Source organism: Pelophylax lessonae, assembly GCF_965119305.1.
Source record: "Pelophylax lessonae genome assembly, chromosome: 1".
In the NCBI taxonomy this organism is placed as follows: domain Eukaryota; kingdom Metazoa; phylum Chordata; class Amphibia; order Anura; family Ranidae; genus Pelophylax; species Pelophylax lessonae.
The window spans coordinates 579,240,927-579,259,161 of record NC_138768.1 but is presented as its reverse complement, the minus strand read 5'-3'; the positions used below and the strand labels follow the sequence as shown (position 1 = coordinate 579,259,161).

General features: G+C 40.7%; 1 protein-coding gene across 1 annotated transcript in view; it reads left to right on the top strand.

Annotated features, from left to right (window-relative positions):
* Nucleotides 1–18,235, top strand: part of MTHFD2L (methylenetetrahydrofolate dehydrogenase (NADP+ dependent) 2 like) — a 129,392-nt gene that overhangs the window by 90,852 nt on the left and 20,305 nt on the right. The window contains exon 7 of the mRNA XM_082245949.1: nucleotides 5,598–5,690. Within this exon, the coding sequence (XP_082102075.1) occupies nucleotides 5,598–5,690 (93 nt within the window). The remainder of the gene's footprint in view (nucleotides 1–5,597; nucleotides 5,691–18,235) is intronic.

Genomic DNA, 18,235 nt, shown 5'->3' with positions numbered 1-18,235 from the left:
CTGGAGTAGAATTTTTTTCTCCTACTTCCACTTTTACTTCACTACATTTTTTCGATGATTTCAATACTTCTACTCCGATATTTTGTTTTTGTGCTGCATAGTTACTCGTTACAATTATAAAAATTACCACTGCCAGAACAGTAGATGGCAGGTTTCATGAAGTTCAAAAAAATGTGTATAATGTCATGTGTAAATCAGCGCATACAAAAATAAATGCTACTGTATGTATAAATAAAATGGTCTACATATCTGCTGTTAAGGGGAAAGAGAACCTCCCCCAACCAAGGAGAGTCACAAGCGTACATAGACCTTTTTTCTGGTAAGAGGCTGATTTTGCTTTCCTCACTGGAAGTTGAGAGCACAGGTTTTGCAGTTTTGTTTCACTGGAAGAGTCTATTTGGATATTATTTTGCACTTACCTTCATCCGCCGGGTAAGGGGGAAATCCACAAGGTGGTGGGAGTCTGCACCTATTATTTGGAATAGCACCTGTTTGATTCCTGCACCTTTGAAAATATATTCATCTTGTTTTGTCACATATATATGGTATTATGGCATCATGGCATTATATATATGGACTTTTTATTGACTTTGATTTCATACACTCTTCCTTTATTTTATTATTGGAATATATTGTTGTATATCACATTGGTTTATATATGATTTTTGCGCACCAATAAGCTGTGGAGAGAAAAAACATGCAGGGAAGAGGAGGGATGCTTTAAAGGGGGGAGGGACATACTTTATCTGTTTTTGTTTACAAAAAGTTACAGCCAAAGGAATTGTGATTGTCCTTTAAGTTAATCATTTGAAATAATAAAAAACAATATGATGTTCAAACTTTTGACTTCTTTCTTTAATAACTACATAACACAGTACTTGTACTTTTACTTTCAGTACTTGAGTAGCATTTTTAAAAAAAAAAAAAACTACTGGTACTTTTACTTTTAATACTTGAGTAGCAAAATTAAAAAAAAAAAAACAACTACTTGCTATTCTTAAGTACAAAAAATGTTGAATACTTTAGTACTTCTACTCAAGTCACTTTTTGATAGAGCACTTCCACTTCTACTCAAGTCACTTTTTGATCGAGCACTTGTACTTTTACTCAAGTATTGGTTTCGAGTACTTTATACAAGTGTGCTTGAATAACAGGAGTGGTGGCGGTTTGGGAACCCTGATGTAAGTTGGGGGACTATGGATATCCTAATGTAAGTGGGGGAGCTCTTGTGACCCTGATGTTAGGGGAAGGTGTCTGGGGACCCTGATGAAAGGGGGGGGGGAGCGGGAAGTAAGGTTTGGGTGACTCTGGGGACCCTGACATAAAGGGGAGGAGTCTGATTTAGAAATGGGACTCTGGGGACCTGATGAAAGAGGGGAGGGAATAAAAAGGACTTTATTATGAGGTCAGTGCGCTTATTTTCAATTTGACTTTTAAAATCAGAATCCATGGGTCTGGTATGTATTTTGGAGGGGGAACCCTGCCCTTTTTTTGTGGATTTCCCCATTAAAACAACATTGGACAATCTGTCAAGAGAAAAATTGCCAACCCATTGAAACAATGCACTCTCAATAGAATCCTCACCTCAAATTATAATTCCGCAGCTGAATGTAAACACATTCATCACGCGCCATGATACTCCCACCATGCGAAAAGAAACTCCAAGTGGCTAAATCTTTATTTACATATTGAGAGGGTTATTCAAAAGATTTTGAAGAAACTGTCCACATTTTGACATACCTCTCCATTTCTTTTATATACCCTGGCACAGGGGAATGCAACCTTTGAGAGATGGAGATCTACCTGAACAATGTGGAAGAGATCAAAAATCACCAGGGTTTGGCAGCCATTTTTTTTAGTAACTAGTAAGGCCTAACTAAATGGTGAAGAAGATTTAGAAAAAATATAATAAAACAAATGTCACTGTAAAAACTTTAACTTAGTACATTAGTAGAGCAGTGGACAGTGTCAGTACAGTAGAGCAGTGGACAGTGTTAGTACAGTAGGGCAGTGGATGGTGTCAGTCAGTTGAGCAGTGGATGGTTTCAGTAGGGCAGTGGACGGTGTCAGCAAGGTAGCGGATGGTGTCAGTGGTGCAGTGGCTGGTGTCGGTCAGTTGAGCAGTAAATGGTGTCAGTAGGACAGTGGCCTTGTCAGTTATGCAGTGGACAGTGTCATTGGGGCAATGGTTGGTGTCAGTAGGGCAGTTTGGTGTCAGTAGGGCAGTGTATGGTACCAGTAGGGCAGTGTATTGTGCCAGTAGGGCAGTGGACAGTGTCAGTAGGGCAGTGGATGGTGTCAGTCAGTTGAGCAATGGATGGTTTTAGTAGGGCAGTGGACGGTGTCAGCAAGGCAGTGGATGGTGTCAGTGGTGCAGTGGCTGGTGTCAGTCAGTAGAGCAGTAAATGGTGTCAGTAGGACAGTGGCCATGTCAGTTATGCAGTGGACAGTGTCAGTAGGGCAGTGGTGGTGTCAATCAGTTAAGCAGTGGATGGAGTCAGTAAAGCAGTGTAAGATGTCAGTAGGGCAGTGAACAGTGCCTGTAGGGCCTTGGATGGTCAGTAGGGTTGTGAATGGTGTCAGTAGAGCAGTGGTCGATGTCAATCTGTAGAGCAGTGGACATTGTCAGTTGGGGAATGGACGATGTCAGTGGGGCAGAGGTTGGTGCCAGTAGGGCAGTAAACAGTGTCAGTAGGGCACAGGTTGGTGCCTGTAGGGCAGTGGGCAGTGTCAGTAGGGCAGTGGATGGTGTCAATAGGGCAGAGGTTGGTGTCAGTAGGGCAGTGGACATTGTCAGTAAGGCAGTGGATGGTGTCAGCAGAGCAGTGGCCAGTGCCTGGAGGGCAGTAGATGGTGTCAGTAGGGCAGTGGACAATGCATTGCCAGTAGTAGAGCTGCACGATTAATCGTATGAAAATCGCGATCTCGATTCACCCCTCCTGACGATCTAACCCTGAAATATGCTCGATTCTTTGCATAGCTGCATAGCAGAGAGAACAGCTGTGGAAAAAAAAAAAAAAAAGCCTCCTGGCAAATGGCTATCAGCAAAGTCTCCCAGTAACTATAAACAAAGTGATTACATTGTATCTTTTCCTTCCCTCTGCCAGGGAGAAAGGAAGTTTAACCTCTTAAAGACTGGATCTTTTTCTGACATTTGTTGCTTGCAAGTTAAAATCAGTTTTTTTTGCTAGAAAAGTACTTAGAACCCCCAAACATTTTATATATTTTTTTTAGCAGAGACCCTACAGAATAAAATGGCGATTGTTGTAATATTTTATGTCACACTGTATTTGCGCAGCAGTCTTTCAAACGCAATTAATAGACTTTAATGAATAAAAAAAAAAAACGTAACAGTAAAGTTATCCCAATTTTTTTGTTACACAGAGAATCGTGAGAGAATCGTGATCTTTATTCCAAGCTAAAAAATCGTGATTCTCATTTTGGCCAGAATCGTGCAGCTCTAGCCAGTAGGGCAGTGGACAGTGTCAGTAGTTTTTTTTATGGGAGGGAGAAGCGGCTTTCAGTGGATGCAGTTGATAAATACAGGGATTGGTTCCAGTATATGCCATCCTGCCAGGTGTGAAACTAAATGTAAAAAGGGAGGCCGCACAGACCCCCTGGAGCAGGGATCGCCATTGCGATCCCTGCAACTCCTTAAGCTATGCCAGTGGTATCTCGCCTCATTGGCCAGATTGAACTTAGCCTGAAGACCAGCTAGACAAACACTAAAAGGAATCTGTATTGACAAAAATGTAGGCTTTCATTGCTGCCCTCTTATAGAACTAGTTAATTGTGCGTTTTGTTACCCTTGAAGGAAGATTGAAGTCAGAGCTCTTAGCATGTGTTAACATCAGTTATTTTAATATTCAAACCACTGGATCAGGAAAGCCACCCGGTAATTAGTACTTTTTAACAATGAGGTCTGGGGGTATCATATACAGTATATTTGTTTCTTAGAAGAGGTTTGCTTTTAGAGATTATGTGTTACAGGAAACCTACTATGAATGAAACATGGAAGCTGCTATCGCTGACCTCTCCTTCTGAAAAAATACTTATTTCACGGCTGTCATGCTAACCCTTTTGCTTCAGTTCACTGAACTGAAACAAACACGTAAATAATAATATATATTACCTCTGACAGTTCTTATTTATATACTTTATCCCATGTAGCACGATGAATAGATATCATACCTCCCAAATTTTTTAGATGGAAACGAGGGACACCTAGTAGCAAACATAAACAAGCATAGGACACAGTCCCCTTAACCACTTCTGGACCGGAAAGATTTGCCCCCTTAATGACCAGGCCCTATTTTGCGATTCAGCACTGCGTTAATTTAACGGACAATTGCGTGGTCGTGCAACACTGTACCCAAGCGAAATGTACGTCCTTTTTTCCCCACAGATAGAGCTTTCTTTATTTTTTGCGCTATAAACAAAAAAAAGAGTGACAATTTTGAAAAAAAAAAAAACTATATTTTTCATATTCTGCTATATGACATTCTCAAAAAAAAAAAAATGTAAAAATCAAAATATTTTAACATTTTAGGACAATTTGTTTTCTGCTACATATTTTTGGTAAAAAAAAATCACAATAAGCATATTTTGATTGGTTTGCGCAAAAGTTATTGTGTCTTCTAACTGCGGGAAAGATTTATGTCATTTTTAATGTTTTTTTTTTTTTTTACTAGTAATGGCAGCGATCTGCGATTTTTTGCGGGACTGCGACATTGCGGGGGACAGATTGGACCCCTAACTGACATTTTTGACACTTTTGGGGGTACCAGTGACATTACTACAGTAATCAGTGCTAGAAATATGCACTGTTACTGTAATAATGACACTGGCAGGGAAGGGGTTAACAGTATAGGTGATCAAGGGGTTAAATGTGACCCTAGGGGAGCGATTATAACTGTATGGGGGTTGGACTTGTGAAATGATCACAGAGACTTGCAATCCTATGTAGCAGGATCACATAGCCTCTGTGATTACTTCAGTGAGAATGACAGACGGCTGTGTTTACATCAGCCATCTGTCCTTCTCTCACTGCTGTGGGAGATTGCGAGTGGCCAGCGGCCATCGGAGCCGCCGGTCACACGCGCTGGCTCCCCAGCTGACGAGCGGGGCGGGAGTGTGCCTCTGGTGGCGAGCAATCACCCCCTAGCTCCACCCAGGCGAGGGCCGTACCTGTACGACTGGTGCGGAAGTGGTTAAAGGAGAATTATACAAAAAAATAAAAATAATTAAATCCACAAGTACTTTTCTTCCCCACTACTATTCCTTTATACTGACTTTTGAAAATTACAAATATTTGAAAATTTAGCAATTTAGAAATTGGATGAAATATTTTGCATTGGGAAACACTTTTTGATAAAAAGTGCATTTTAAATACAACTCTATAGATCAGACCAAAATGAGGGACAAATGAGGAGGAAAGAGGGATGGGGACTTTGTTTCAAATCAAGGACAGTCCCTTGAAAATCAGGACAGTTGGGAGCTATGAGATATTGATAATAATCCTTTATAGCTCTGTGAAATTAAATATGATAAAAGCATTATGATGAGACTGTATGTATAACTTTATAATTTCTCTTAAGGTGATGCAACTGTAACAATTACCCACAGATATACTCCGAAAGATCTACTGAAGAGACACACTCAGCTAGCAGATATTATAATTGTGGCAGCAGGTAAAAGTCTTTTTCTTTTATGCTATTCATGCTGTTGCTTTTTAAAGTCTAAAAAAAAGTATTACTGAAGAATTATTGTACAATGGTTATACAGCACTGTCAATGCACAGGTAAGAAACCACTCTTCATCTGGTCCTAATCAAATGATTTAGTCTGATCTGCCAACATTCACTTTTTCCTTTGCATCCCCCTCCCCAGCTAGTCACATTGGTCTATGCCAGTAGAATGCTGAAGATCCAGATATTACACATGCAGTGCAGTGGTCCCGTCTACAGTGGTTTGACATGTTCACTTTAATGTGCTCCAATCAACAGCACCCGCACTCTCTGAACAAGTATGCAATATTTCATATTTACCAGACAAAAAAACCCCATACATTTTTAGTCCTAAACATAAAATGCATGCTTTTCCACATTGGGTGCAAGAAGTCCCTTGTCCTAGCACTGCCTGACACATACCTGAACATACTGATGTTTCTGGATCAGCAAGAACCAATCAACTAGCATGGATGAATTGGAATGAGACAACAATAGTAGCAGCCTACATAATTCTGTAAGCATAGGTTTCCTTTAACTAGCTTCTGACTAAATCAACCCTAAAGGTTGTGTATGTGTGGCTATGACAAGGACATTGGATTGTAAACTGCCCTATGGCATGAAATAAAGTGAACATGTCTAGATAATTTTTTCTTATGATATTATATAAATACAGTACCTTAAAAAAAATGAGGAAATAGCATTTATAATCACTAAATTTGAACTACGACCATTAATTAAAAACAACTTGTGCTGCAGCACTTTTTTTTATCTGTACATACAGTTTACCCCTAGTCCTTATCACTTACCTGATAGGAAACTGATCTGACAAAGTCGGCCTCTCTTATCTCTCCATCCCTTGCCCCACAGAGTGGAACAGAGGGTACCGAGGGACAGAAGGTGTTGATAGGAGAACTTGCAGCTGGAGTAGGAGATCCTGGGAAGCAGATGGACAATCAGGACAGGAACAGAAGCTGAACTCAGGAAAACCAGCCGAGATTAAAGGGCACTCCACTTGTACTGCAGGTTCAGGATGCGTGGCTTGTCAGAACTCATAGCGAAATGCAGAGCAGGTGCAGTGGACAGCCAGGCAAGCACTCGAGCAGGAAGGACAGCCAGGGTCAGAGGTAGCAGTGTGGTCACAGGAATAGCTAGAGTCATCAACAAACGGGCAGCGAGGTACTGAATCATAAGTAGACCTGAAGTCAGCAACAGAGCCAGGGTCAGTAATAAAGCGACAAATGAGAAGCAGGATCCAGGATCAGGTCAGGGGCAAGCTGGGTCAACAACGAGAGAAACACACAGGGAGAATGCAAGATGCAGGGAACAGCTGAAAGACCAGTCAGCACTTAAGCATGACCAGAAGCATCCTTAAATAGCCTATCTGGCACCAACATGCACTGTGTGTGTGTGCCCATGCGCATTCCTGTGAGCATGCATGCGCCTGGTTCCTATTCTGCAAATAATTCTGTGCGCATGCGGATTTCTGCAAGACAAACATCTGATTCTCTGACATTCCCCCTGTAAGGTCCCACAAATACTTGTTGAGCCTGCCAGTGAAGTCCACCTCATGCAGCATCCTAGGATGGCGTGGCAACAATGCAGCAATGTTCCTGATTTCAGAGAAGAGTTGCCACCCTCATGTAGGCTGTGACTACTTGCTACACAACCTTTCTATGTACAAGGTTGTACGTTTAAAACTTTGGAGTAGTTTGGCTTTAAACCTTTGATAAAGCTTTCCTACGTTTCAACAAATTGATATGTAAGGGTTTGTTACGTGCAGTCTCTATACACTTCATCCTAATGATATTTTACATTTTGCTTTTACAAAAACTGCTAATGGGAGGGAGGATCTGGAAGGATCCAATTCTGAAGATTGTTTTTCTGCCAAATTCTAAGATAAGGAGGGCTAAGCATGTATCACCTCTAAAAACCGTTGACCATTCTGCCCAACCAACCCCAAAATTCCAAGAGTCTCAGGAATATGGGGTATGTCATATTATATGAATGACTTGTCACCAGTAGCGTTTAATGGTAGGGCAAACCAAAATTTTGAGAAATATCTGCCAACCCCAAAATCTCAGGAGTGTTATGAATATGGGGTATGTGCTAGTATATGAATGACTTGTCAGAAGTGTTTAATGGTAGGGCAAGCCTAAAAAGTTTGATAAAGCTCAACGATTATTATATTTGTGGGAATCTGTTAGTTTAAATTCCCTATAAATATATGGTGTTGATTATAGAGTTTCCCAAGACATTTTATATACAGTTAATACATGGGGCATATATAATTAGGGAATTCTGTCTCCAGCTAGACGTTTCAAAATTGTGGGCATGGTTTTCCTTTTAATTCGGAAAAATAAATAAAACTTGTACGTATATTTATAGGGGAAATTAGGAGTTAGTAGCATTATATTTTGTTTATATAATCTTTATTTATTAAAAGTTTATATAAAACAATGACATAATAAGGAAAGTACACATGGTAAGAGCCCAATCAATATCCAGCTAAGTAGATCAACAGGGTAGATTGCATATCAACAGATTTTGCCCCTGGGCCAAACAATGTAGTACATCACTAGATATACTCATCAAAGTCTAACCTGCGAACTGGATCAGCATATCCAGAAATAGGACATAATGCTTAACCAGGAAGTCGTCAGCATATATAAAGGTGTAAAATATTAGACCAGTACCACTAAACAATACATTTTAATAAAAGGAAAGAAAAAGAAAAGAAAAAGAGAGAGAAGGGAAGTCAGGGGACAAATACCTCGAAGTGAAAACTTATTGAAAGCAAAGTCAGTTATAACCAAGTAGAGTCAGGGATGCTTCCATTATATCTAAGACTGCATACGGGCCTTTAGTGTCGACTGGGAGTAGAGTGGGGGACTAAGGGAGTAGCTACCAATCTAGGGGCGGATATATTTAGACATCAGGGATCTCTTCAAAGTTGTACATCCACCCCGACCAAATATCACGGAAACAGTCCAACTCGTCCTTAACATTAAACAACCAACGTTCAGCCTTCATGATGTGGTTCACTTCTCTCTTCAATTCACTTAGTGGTACAAGTGACCTGTTTCCAGTATCTTGGGATTAGGCATTTGGCAGTGTTAAAAAAATAGGGAGTTACATTTTACTTGTACCGCCTGATGGAGGACCTAACATCATGGAAAAGGAACTGAAGCAGTGCATACTTAACTGGCCGTATGTTTTCTGAATCCAAGGAATTATTGAGTCCCAAGTACCGCCTGATGGAGGACCTAACATCATGGAAAAGGAACTGAAGCAGTGCATACTTAACTGGCCATATGTTTTCTGAATCCAAGGAATTATTGAGTCCCAAAAAGCCCTAATCCTTGGACAATCCCACCAGAGATGAAGGAATGTACCACGGTGGGTGCAGCCGCGCCAACAATAGGGGCCAGACCTTGGAAACATTTGCATTAAGCGTGAGGGTGTTTTATACCATCTAGTCAGAAACTTGTACAAGGATTCTTGAATGCGAGTACTGATGGAGGAAACGTGGGCCAGATGCATCATTTTGTGAATCTGTGACGAAAATTCCATCCCCAACTCCCTCTTCTATTCTTTAATATAGTATGGATTCGTCTGCAAATGCGCCCCAAGCACCAACTTGTACATGTCGGATAGCAAATGTTTAGAGTCTAAGGGACGTACACACCAGGATTCGAAGAGGGATAATGTACCCAGTGAGCACAGTGATGGCTGTAGTTTAGAGAGGAAGCCTGTCAGTTGTCTGTACCTCCACAATGACATCGGAAAGTCGTCATAGAAGGATTGCAGGGTGTCCACGGACAATAATCGCCCATCAGGGGCAAATTTAGCATACAACATTTTCCCATCTACCCCCCAGGAACAAAAAAAGCAGATATCCTCTCCTGGAGAAAACCATGGAAAGCCTCCAAGAGGTGTTAGAGGGGAAGTCCTAGTGGCATACCCACCATTAGTATTTAATCTGTCCCACACCATGAGAGTTGGCCGAGTAAAGGGAGAGGTCCAATCTGAGAGTCCTCTGTTACCCACCGGTATCCATGGTGCCCGGGCCAAATTACTGCCTGCCAAGGTCTTTTCTAGGGGGTTTGAGATGTTGGTAGTAAAGGATGGTGGCGCTACTTCTGTAGATATGTATAGAAAGATGATAGTGCTTATATATGTAATGTATATATATATTGGGTAATTATACTCTTGGATATTGGGATAAACAATCATTTGATAGGTGTGATGTGGGTATTAAAGTGCTCTAGTGCTATGTGCAATCTGTAATAACCAGTATTGATGATGAAAATTAAGTATAAATAACAGAATATATAAATGATAATGGTACGCTAGTATACAATATACTAAATTATTGCAATAAAGCAATATAAAATTGTGCTGGTGACCAACTGATGTATATAACACCAATAAAAAGTGACAATGATGTGATCAAAAAGTGATAAATCCTTTGAACAACATAATATAATATAATATAAATTTAAAGTGCTCTGGTGCTTAGTGCAATAGGTGATCACTGATGTATACAAGTATAAACCATTTTTTTTATACAATAGTGATATAAAAGTCCTTTTGTTCAATAAATATTAGTGGTTTTGGTATAAACGTCCTTCTATTCAATCCCAAAGATTCTATTACTGTAGGCTGTATGAGACAATCAGCCACATTGATCCAAAATGTGCTTGTGTGCAAGGAACAGTCTGGAGAGAATAAACACTGCAAGCTTGTGATCCGTTAAGTGATGTTTAAAAAGTGCTCAGAAGCAATAAGAACATAACCAAAAGGTGTGGGAATGGGCGATAATATACTTAGCTGTGCTCAGTGCGGTGTGCTTTGCCCCTATTGAAATTGCACTCACCGCAATGCTTTCCCCTCTTGGGGTAGCAAGCCTTGCACAGCCGTATAAATATTTCTGTGTTTCTCCCTCTGGGTGCTGTTATTAGCCTATCCGTCCCAGTCCTGGTGGAAAATGGATGCCTCCAAGATACACTGGAACCTATAGCGTTATCCCAGGGGTATCCCTCAGATTATGCCCCAGATGGAAGAGAATAGACAGCCCATAGTGTAGTACGTTTGGTGTAATTTATTAAGAAATGAAATATCCACTCACAGTTACAGTTTAGTTGTTCCAGCCGCTGGTGCAGTGTGCGAGCCGGATATCCGGGTGGAGATGCGTTACAAAGTGCGGAACCACTTTAGCGAAAGTGACGGAGCGACATACGATCTAGCTCTATGCGTTTCATCAGCATTGACGTCATCAGGAGCTACGTCACTCCGTCCATACTCCCGCTATTTATATCCTAATGTAACTAGGCAACCCCGTTGATCATCTACATCGTGGCCATATTGTTTTTTTGGTTACTACAGCGACTGTGTCAATTCAAGCTAATATGAGGCAGTGGTTGATATTGGTTAGTATATTAGCATCGCGGCCATATTGTTTTTTTGGTTACTATCGCAACTATGTTTATCAAGCTAATATGGGGCAGTAATTGATATTAGTTGGTATATTAGCCGAATTTGGTTATAGATCTTCAATTATCAATGTATGTTGATCGTGGGTTTGCTGGTTACATATCCCGGTAGGCTACCAGCCATCTTATATGTAAATACTTTAATGTTAGATAAAATGCAATATATTAACTTTATTATTACAAAAATACAATATAAAAATGAAAAATAAAATAAAATATAAAAAATATATAATAAAAAAGTGTCAGGAATTGGGTTGATATTAACCTCTATTTATATGGATCTCCTGATATATGATTGCATATGTGAGATCTCTATGGGAGGTATGAGTGGTTCAGATAAAAAGGAGTTTTCAATTGGATATGAGGTGGTGGAAAGATATCAATCATTTTCTTAGACACCAAATGATATGTGTTAGTATTAACCTTTTTTTATATGGATCTTCTAGTATATATGAGATCCCTGTAAGAGGTGTAAGTGGTGAGGTAAAAAAGTCGTTTTAAAATGGATATGAGGTGATGAAAAAAAAAAGGGGGACCCAAATTTTCGTAGGGGCGTCATGAGTCCAATTTACGATACACACTAGGGTCATATCTTTGTAGTACAAAACCTGTCCCACCTTCCCTTTTGTGCCTGCGCAACACGTCATATTTGAGTCTAGGCTGTTTACCATGCCAAACAAACTTCAAGAAGGAATGTTTTAAGCGTTTAAAAAAAGCTTGTGGTAGTTGGACTGGTATAGTATGCAGCAAGTATATGATCCGTGGGAGAATATTCATTTTGATCACGTTTATACGTCTGAACCATGTCAGGGGGTAATCATGCCACGCATTCAAATCTCCCGAAATCCGCTCTAGCAGTTTACCATAGGTATTAACATACAGAACCCTCGTGTCAGGGGAGATGTGGGTAGAGAAACTGTTTGCCATTGGAAGTGAAAATAATGCCTAAGGGCTTTAGTGATCTTCGTAGGAACATGTATGGGGAGTAATTCTGACTTATAATTAGGTTTAAAATTGGATATGATACCAAACCCACATAATTCCTCCATGAGCACAGGTAGGGAAGTTTGGGGCCTGCTGAGATAGAAAAGGAGATCGTCTGCGTAAGCAGATAGTTTGTGCTCTACAGACCCAAATCTGACCCCGGCTATATCCTGGTTATCCAAAACTTGCCTGAGAAAGGGCTCCAGCACCAGGGCAATAAGTAGCGGGGATAGTGGGCATCCCTGTCTTTTCCCATTATGGATATGAAAAGGGTCCAACATCATCGCATTGACTTTCACCCTCGCCCTATGGCCGCTATAAAATGCCAAGATCCACCCAAGCATCCTGCTGCCAAGCCCAGGGACACGTAGCACTTCTATCATATAAGTAGCGTTAACCCTATCGAAAGGCTTTTTCAGCATCCATCGATAGTACAACACAAGGCTCACGTACAGGGCCATGCTGAGCCCAGTGCATGACATGCAACGCACAAATAGTATTGTCACGGGCCTCAAAGCCCACCATGAAGCCAGCTTGGTCGGGATCACCAAAAGCTGTGATATGGTCCTGAAGGGGAACCACAAGGAGCTTGGCTAGGATCTTGGTATCCTAATTTAGGATAGATATAGGCCAGTAATTCGCACAGTATTGGGGGACTTTCCCCGGTTTTGGCAAAACTGTGATGTGGGCCATAAGAGCTTCATGTGGCAAGGATTATCCAGTGTAATGTGATTAAAATAGGTACACATAGGGTCTGCAAGGGTGGAAAATAACTTTTTATAATACTTGTTTGTGAAGCCATCTGAGTCAGGGGTTTTACCTTGGAGAAAGCTCACAATAACCTTACCTATTTCATCAAAAGTGATAGGTTATTCTAAGTCTGGCAGCACTTCCTCTTGCAACCAAGGAAGGGTGGATTTCTGCATGTAGGCCTAAGCCCATTCATTAGGAGCTGTTGAACTCTCTAGAGAGGGAATTGACTGAATGTCATGGAGGGATTAGTAAAAGCGTTGACATTTCCTAGCTCCAGAGATGGAGTTAATGACTTGTTTGCCCTGCACTGTTAGAGAATGGACATCGCAGGATGCCTGTTGTTTCTTCAACATATGAGCTAATAGATGTCCACATTCATTGCCATGCTCATAGAAACAATGGGCCCAGAAGTGCAACCTATTCTTTGCCCTGCGTTCCAAGCATTGGGTCAAAGTCTGCCTAAGGGTGTCCAAGGCCATAGTATCTTTGGGGTCAAGACCACTTCCAGGAGATCTAAAGTTGCACAAAGCTGCTGTAGGTCATCCTTGTTCCGAAGAGCAGCAGATTTACCATTCCTGGCTGCAGTAAGGCGAAATGGAAAACCCCACCTATAGGTGGCCTGGTTGGCATGAAGCACATAAAGGAGGGGGCCCAAAGCCCGTCTCTGCATCAGTGTCCATATAGATAGATTAGGGAATAGGGAAATCAAAATCCATGGTAGGTTTATCACAAGCTGTCCACATCACCCCCTCCTTCACCACAACTTTGTGTAGTTTGCATATGACGTCCCTGGGTCTATCTCTATCTTGTGGGACAGGCAGAAGGGCCCTATGGACCCTGGATATTTCAATAATATCTAGCACACTGGCCCCTAAAAGTTGACAGAACCACCCCTTCCTGGAGCCCCCGAATCTGTATGTTTTGCCTCTGATCCTTATTTTCGTCGTCATCCAGTTTGGTCCATAAATGAGTTCAAAGCAGTCTCATGTCATTTAGTATTTTCTGTGGAGGCTGAAAACTGCGATCTTAAATCACTGGATCAGGAGCCGCTGCAGCCCCCAAGAGGCTGGGAAGATATCCTGTGTCTTGTGGGCATGTTGGGTCGCCCAGGGAGAGTGCTGGAGAAGCCATCGGATCGCTAGTGTGCTCAGGGGTATCAAGAGCTCCAGAGCCAAGCATGCACCATTGCAGTCAGGCCACCCCCCCCAGTAGCATTTTTTTAGGAGCATCATCCAAAGATTTAGCAGAAAGTTTTCACATTTCTGCCTAATTTTTATTGCTTTAAAGAGTAGAATTAATCATTACTTAACATAATGTGAGCTCATTAAAAGCATTTTTCTTTTCTTCATCAAAGTGCTTTATTTTACTTTTAGCCACTTTTAACCAAGGAAGGACAGGTGATTGTGATTTAAAGAAAGTAACACCCCTGACCCCTCTTAAAGTAATACTGTCGCTATTGAGGGCTTTTTGGGATGCTAATTTATTACATATGTATTATACATGCAAATTATGCGATGATGTAACGTCAGCATTTAATGCCACTAACAATGTCTGTGGGAATCATATCGCTTCATAACACCATATACTCCCAAGGTAAGTTTTTTATAACGTGTTTTTGCATTGGTATATGCCCCCTAGGGCAGTGTCCAGCTCCCATTACCATTTGTCTAACAGTTCCTTGCTTTTTAGTCTTGAAAATAGCCAGAATTGATTTACAAAATTTACCTTCCATTGATTTTATTAGGGTTCAGATTATAGTTCCCAATATCTAGAGTTTGTCGATCAGCCTGCATATACATTTACTTATCACTAAAGGCTTTTAAAATATAAATTCGAGGTGGCATTTTGTTTTTTTATTTCCTTTGAGTATTCTTTTATTTTGACATGTTTTATGTTAATAGTGTGGAGTTATTAGGGTCTGATATGAATAGTGTGATAGTGTGATATAGTGTGATAGTGTGGAGATATTAGGATCTGATATTAATAGAGTGATAGTGTGATAATGTGGAGATATTAGGGTCTGACGACCCTAAACTGAGAGGGAAATGGAGAATTGTACCCAATATTCATAATCCACTAATCCAATTGTAAGATTGAACAGTTCAGCTTTAGTCGCAAAAAGGATAAAACAATTCTAATAAACTTACTTAGCAGCAGGTTGTAAAATCCTAGAAGAATCATACATTCTATTGAGACAGCCCAGAAGGGCTTTCTCAATAGGGCAGATAACTACCTAAATGTGGTATAGCAGGTCTGTGCGGTTTGGTTATAAGTTGCCGCAATTACCAATGGCCTATATCATGAAACACAATAAGGAAGGTATCCATTAGACATCAAAAGTTAAATAAACACTTTTTGGCCCAGAGTCTGCAAAGCTTCAATGACTTTTAATTTAGGGATTGTAATTTAGGTTTGTAACTTCCAATAGGCGGAACTGGTTAATGGCTATTGTAAAGGATGTGTTAAAACATTCCTTGGTATGTCACTTTTATAATTGTCTGCAATTGGGTGCACTAAAGCCATTTAGGAACAATTCACACTCCTATCTGGGTATTTCCTACTGCCAAGACCAAGCTCTAGTCATATTTCATAGATAATAACATGATAAAATTATATTAATAACAAGTGTTTACAAGACTGTAGAAGAAAATGACTATCAATCAGGAACTTAAAGGAGAGTTCTGGCCATTTTTTTTTTTTTTTAAATAGCCCCTGTGACAGTCATCGCTCATAGATAATACATCAACATGTGTTGTCTATTGTACTGCTTCTGGTCTTAGTTCCCCTTTCATTACTAGAAACTCCAGATTAAGCAAGCAGTCATCCTGATTGTGGGCATCTGAAACCCGCTGGGAGTCTCTTCCCGGGATTAGGTGAAGCTGGCTACCCGGCATGCATCTCCCGATCACACGCGTGTGCAGTGGGAAGGAATCATGGCCCACTGTGTGGTAAAACAGGTTACCATAACGACCGCCTACCATTGCGTCATTTCCGGTTGCGAAATACTGCAATGCTCGCAGAGGGGGATGCCCATTGACTTTGGGATTGATGACAAAGCTATCCCAGGAGCCAATAGAAAAGCAGATATGATGTACCTCGCTGCAGCGAGGTTGGACGGAAGTGCAGGCTTTAGACTACTGAAAAAGAAGAAAATGACAAAAAAAAGGATCCGAAAATGAATGAAGGTGCGGTCATATACATATTGCAGCAATTGTTCTAATTTAGGCTGGAGCTCCGCTTTAACATCCCCATTTTACGAAGTGCAGGCGGCTGATTAACCCTTCTTAGGAAGCCACACAAGAGATACATCATGATTAGTCTCTGTCCAACTGTGATTTCATGTTATACAATAATATATTATTAGACTGTAACACATGACATGACATGAATATGAATACATTTGGAAATCTGGGCAGGGCGGGCCTGCTGAAAATATAAATATTTTAGCACTCCAACCTCACACCCTTTAAATACTTTGATTGGCCATGGCATTTCTGTAATTGCCTTCCGCAGGGACCAGAAAAGATGACCATATCTGCAGCTGTACAACTCTCAATTTTCCATTGAAAACATTACTGCCTTGTTTTGGACTCTTTTTGGACCACAGACCAGGCAAATTTTTAAAATAAAATTTCATCTTTATTCCCATGTATTTTACAGTTGCTATTGAATATCTTTTTTTGTAATATCTTTTTCTGTAACTATTTTTCTTTGCTGTGTTTCTTTTTCTTTCATTAAAATTATCCTCCCGGGACATAAATGCCTCTTGCACACTTAAGTATTTAAAATACTTAAATACTGTATCTTTTATTTTATTTTTTACTGATTAATAAGCAGCACATGTTTATGTGTATGTGTTTGCAGGCACATTTTACACTATGGGTGGCATTTAGATCAGTTTAAGGCTGTTTTATATAGGTATATAGGTTTATATAGGTTCTTGTGTTCATACATTAGTGTTCATAAACAAAAACGTTCACAATTCCATGCAGCTATTTCTTCCCACCATTGGATATCATCTCTATGCAGTACACTACATACAAATTGGACTCTCACCACATAAAATGACCCTGAGAAATCAGTGGCTCATATAATGCATGATGCAAGATGCATGTACACAAGGACCATATAGAGCAATTTATTTTATTTTTAAGTGGGATCACCGTTTTGAAATCACAGTAGAGCATTGGTATCCTTTTAATCATACGGTCTACCTGCCCAGGGGGCATTGTTATTCCAGCTGCCGGGAGTTGCTGTATATATCATTTGTGTTGAGAGGTTATTGGGATTCACCTAAGTGCTGGATGCTAGATTTTTACCTTAACCAGTTTTGCCTGTTCGCTATAATTACAACTGACCCACTGCTGACCAAATTTTACACTGCTGTATTCTCTGCAGTATGCTAATTCTTGTAGAAAAGCCCCAGCCTCTGTTCTTTGCCTCTAGTAAATTTGGTAAAAAAAACAATACGTAGAAAAAAGCAAGAAGGGTACACCGGTCCAGTGCATTACCAATTACACCATTTATAATAATAAAGTGGTAAACACTTATACTGACAACAATCATAGATGAGTCTAAGGCTCGTGGCATAAAATAGAAGGAAACTCCAACCATAGCTACAGCCTGCGACCTGAATAACTCTGAGAAAGAGGGTAAACCCTCGAAATGCATCAGTGTCTGCTATATATACCGTATGTGGATGTCATTTGTGCTTATCCAGAGCCACAAGCTGTGACTACGGTTGGAGCTTCCATCTATTTTATGTTATGAGCCTTACACTCATATTGCTTTTTGTCATTTACTGTTTGGGTCCCCCCCCCCCCCCGAAGAGGGCTGCAAGACCTAGAGAGTGCCTGGTGTTCTGTGGGAAACTCAAGCCAACCAGTTGTGGGATCCACATATTAGCATCTTTATCGACCACACCTGAACACAGAAGTTACAACTCCTTAGTTATCTGTTAGAACTGTTATTTGTTAGAACTCCCTAGCAAACATTACCAGTAGCAACAATGCCATCCTTTCTCCAGGAGAGCCACCCAGCTCCCACACATGAGATTCCAGCCCTAAAGACACCTCCTGTAGGATCCTCCTCTGGTCCTTCATCCTGTTTCTAATCTTCTGCAGGAGAGTCAAACAACTGCCACAGGATTCCATCCTGCCTCCAGTGAAGATCAGTAGCACCAGGCCTAATCCCCAGGTCTCCACATATCCAGGCCCCTTCAGCCAAGCAGGCCTAAATAAGCAGCTATATCACATGCACCCTCCCCAGGCCAGAGTCT